Below are 3,823 nucleotides of genomic sequence, written 5' to 3' on the forward strand. Positions count from 1 at the left end.
AAAACAAACGACGAGCTCTTGTTTCTACACACTTTGCTAGAATCTCTATTTCTCCAAAGCATGCTTAGAGAACAAGCCTGCATTATTTGCAAAATGGGTATATCTCAAAGGGTGACCAATCAGATTAAATTCTTTATTCTTTAAAAATAACTATTTGATCTGTATTGCTGTTTTGCAATTTATTGGGAACAATATGATGAAATTTTTTCTATTCTGATTTTTAGTTATTTTTACTTAAACTAGTGTTCTGATCACTTATTTCTTTCATTTTTACCATCTCTCCAGTTCCACCTACATCTCAGCCATGAAAAACGAGCTTAATAGGAATTACTCAGAAGTGACAGAATTCATTCTGCTAGGCTTTGGAACCCCTCCAAAACTACAAATCCTCTTATTCCTAGTGTTCTTGCTAATCTATACAGTCACTGTGGTGGGAAATATTAGCATGATAATTGTCATTAAGATGGACTCCAGACTTCAAATGCCTATGTATTTCTTCCTTAGAAACTTGTCCTATTTAGATCTCTGCTACTCCACAGTCATCGCCCCCAAAACTTTAGCTAACTTCCTGTCTAGTGAAAAGAAGATTTCTTACAATGGGTGTGCGGCCCAGTTTTTCTTCTTTGCTCTGTTTGTCACAACTGAAGGCTTCCTTTTGGCTGTCATGGCATTTGATCGATTCTCTGCCATTTGCTCCCCTCTACTTTACCCTGTGCACATGTCCCAGAAAGTCTGTGCTCAGTTGGTGACTGGATCCTACATCTGTGGAGGCATCAACTCCATCGTGCAAACAGGTTTCACCTTCAGTTTGCGTTTCTGTGGAGAAAACAGACTGGACCACTTTTTCTGTGACGTCCCAGCCCTGATCAAGATCTCTTGTGATGACACTTTTGTGAACGAGATTGTGCTGTTCATTCTCTCTGCCCTCATCATCATCACCACCACAACTGTCATTCTGGTTTCCTATGCTTACATCCTCTCCACTGTCCTGAAGATCCCCTCTACCCACGGCAGGGGTAAGACCTTCTCCACCTGCGGTTCCCATATAGCTGTGGTGAGTTTGTTCTATGGGACTGTGTTCTTTATGTATGCCCAGCCCGGTGCCATCTCCTCCCCAGAGCAAAACAAGATCGTAGCGGTGCTCTACACATTGATAATACCAATGCTAAACCCTCTAATATACAGTCTGCGAAACAGAGATGTGAAAGATGCTGTGAAGAGAATACTACACTGGAAATGATTCCTTCTGTGATGTTTGTAAAACCATGAGGCAGTGGACAATGTCTGTTTTCTAAGGGTCCCAGTTATCCTTGTTCTTGGAATATTAATATATCAAAGATATTTTTATATATGGCATCAAATGTTTTTCTAAGTATTACAAAATGGTATTTCTATGCTTAGAATATACGAAACATTGTTTTCAATTTTGGATGTGATAATAATATCTTCATTTCACTTTTACTTTAGGAAGTAAATAGTAAGAGCTGCTATTGTATGAGAATTAAAATATTACATCTGTGTGAACTATTCCATCCTACAAAGCAAGTATACTGATATTCATTTGGAAAAGAGAGCAGCCACACTGTGTAGGGGCAAAACAGAATGGTAATGGTTACATATAACACTTTTGAGTAAAGGCCCCTTTCTTTCCCAAAGATTCAGGTTTATATTTTGAAGACTATCATCCTTAGAATTACTACTGCTATAAAAAGAGGACCCCCCAGTATATTATTTAAGAATTATTTACATGGGGGGCACCTGGGTGGCTCAGTGGGTTAAAGCCTCTGCCTTCGGCTCAGGTCATGATCTCAGGGTCCTGGGATCGAGCCCCGCATCAGGCTCTCTGCTCAGCAGGGAGCCTGCTTCCTCCCTCTCTCTCTCTGCCTGCCTCTCTGCCTATTTATGGTCTCTGTCTGTCAAATAAATAAATAAAATATTAAAAAAAAAAGAATTATTTACATGGAAAATATGTGGCAATAATATTGTATTAATTTTTAATTCCTCATTTTTTCTAAATATTAAATGATATATTTTATAATAAAAGCTTATACATAAAGAACATCTAACATCACTGTTATCACTGTTTTTCAAATGAGGACGTTGAGGCAGTTGGAGACTAAGTAACTTGGTATAGTCAAAACTCAACGCTAGTATGGTTCCAGAATTTTTATTATTCAAATATATATTGCAAAGCATGTGGAATATTCTAAAAATGTAATCTCATAATCTATAAACAGCTATTTCTGAAGGGAGGTATAGATATGGGGTGAGTCCTGTCATTGACCCATTATCCTGTCATTATTTTAATTTTTTCTTTAGAGAGAGAGAGAGAGAGAGAGAGAAAGAGAGAGCATGCGCGCAAGCAAGAATGGGGGCTGGGCAAGGGAAAGGGAGAGAGAGAATCTCAAGCAGCTTCCATGCCAACTCGGGGTTCAATCTCATGACTCTGAGATCATGACCTGAGTTGAGTCAGATGCTTACCTGACTGAGCCACCCACGTGCCCCATATCCTGCCATTATTTGTGCAAATACTATTGTGTTTATTCTCTTTTGAAATTTTAATCAATTTTGCATGTGAAGTAGCATAACATTTGTATATAATTTTATTTTTTCTCTTTTTTTACGTATACTTACCCATTCAAAATTTATTTTCAAATATTAATGTTTTCATATATTATATCTGAATTTTAGTTATTATAAAGTTTTTTTTTTATCTTATATGGTGTGGACTGAGGTCTTTATTCAAGTGTTTTTCCAACAGTTAGGAATATTTTTAACATTTAAAAAATGTAGAAAGGAAATAAAAGTTTTGCCCTGGTTTGTCATAATATACAGTGCTTTTTATATACTACAGAATACAATTTTCTAATGCTTTAAAATCTTGGTTTAACATGATAGGAGTAGTTCCATAATATTCTTTTCTAAAGTAAATGCCTAATTATCATGGTAAATGATATGATCGAGAGGATCTAGAACTGCTCAGTGTTCCTGGAGGGTTCTGGCTCCAGAAGCAAACTCTAGATGGACACAGCTGCAGTTGCTGCCATCTGGTGGCTGTCATCCATGCCAACTAAATCTGAAGTGAATTCTGGATACTGTGATAGAAAGGAACTTCCAGAACAATGGTTAAGAATTCAAAGCTCTTCCAATAGGGAGGGCACAGATTGCATGGAGCACTGGGTGTGGTGAAAAAACAATGAATACTGTTACGCTGAAAATAAATAAAAAATTAAAAAAAAAAAAAAAAGAATTCAAAGCTCTTCCTAGTTACTTAGTTTCCATCCGCACCATATTGTCCTGAGCAAGGGAGGTTGGTTTACTGCAAGAAGATATGTGCAAAGTAAGCCTATACCCGTGTCTTGCTGAGGTAAAGTTGTTTGACATTGCCACCCTTGCTTTCCCTTCCCTCCTTTTGTGATTTTCCCTCACCAAAAGAAGTCCTGTAGAATCCCATCCTTTGTTTCAGAAAAGGGCTGTGTAGAAAATGGAAAATATTTGCTAATTATATTATTTCTGAATTTGTCTTATCTTGAGATACAGTTTCATGGAATTTTACTGAATTTTGTCAGAATTGTTGTGTAGTATGTTTATAATCAAGACAGAATTTATTGTTTTCCTCATAAGAATTATGTCACATTTTGGACTCAAGCTTGTCTTAACATCATTAAAAGATTGCAACATTTTCTGGAGCGCCTGGGTGGCTCAGTGGGTTAAAGCCTCTGCCTTCAGCTTGGGTCATGATCCCAGGACCCTGGAATCAAGTCCTGCATGGGGGGGGGGGGTCTCTGCTCAGCGGGGAGCCTGCTTCTCCGTCTCTCTCTGC

General features: G+C 37.8%; 1 protein-coding gene across 1 annotated transcript; it reads left to right on the forward strand.

Moving 5' to 3' along the window:
* Positions 1-244: 244 nt before the first annotated feature.
* LOC308347516 (olfactory receptor 9S13-like) lies at positions 245-1,240 on the forward strand (the record flags this gene model as incomplete). The annotated part of the gene is made up of 1 exon (XM_080810979.1): positions 245-1,240. The coding sequence occupies exon 1, from the start codon at positions 305-307 to the stop codon at positions 1,238-1,240; it is 936 nt and encodes a 311-aa protein (XP_080667105.1). The 5' UTR covers positions 245-304.
* Between the last annotated feature and the right edge of the window lie 2,583 nt (positions 1,241-3,823).

The sequence above is a fragment of the Martes martes genome (assembly GCF_963455335.1).
Source record: "Martes martes genome assembly, chromosome: 8".
NCBI lineage: Eukaryota > Metazoa > Chordata > Mammalia > Carnivora > Mustelidae > Martes > Martes martes.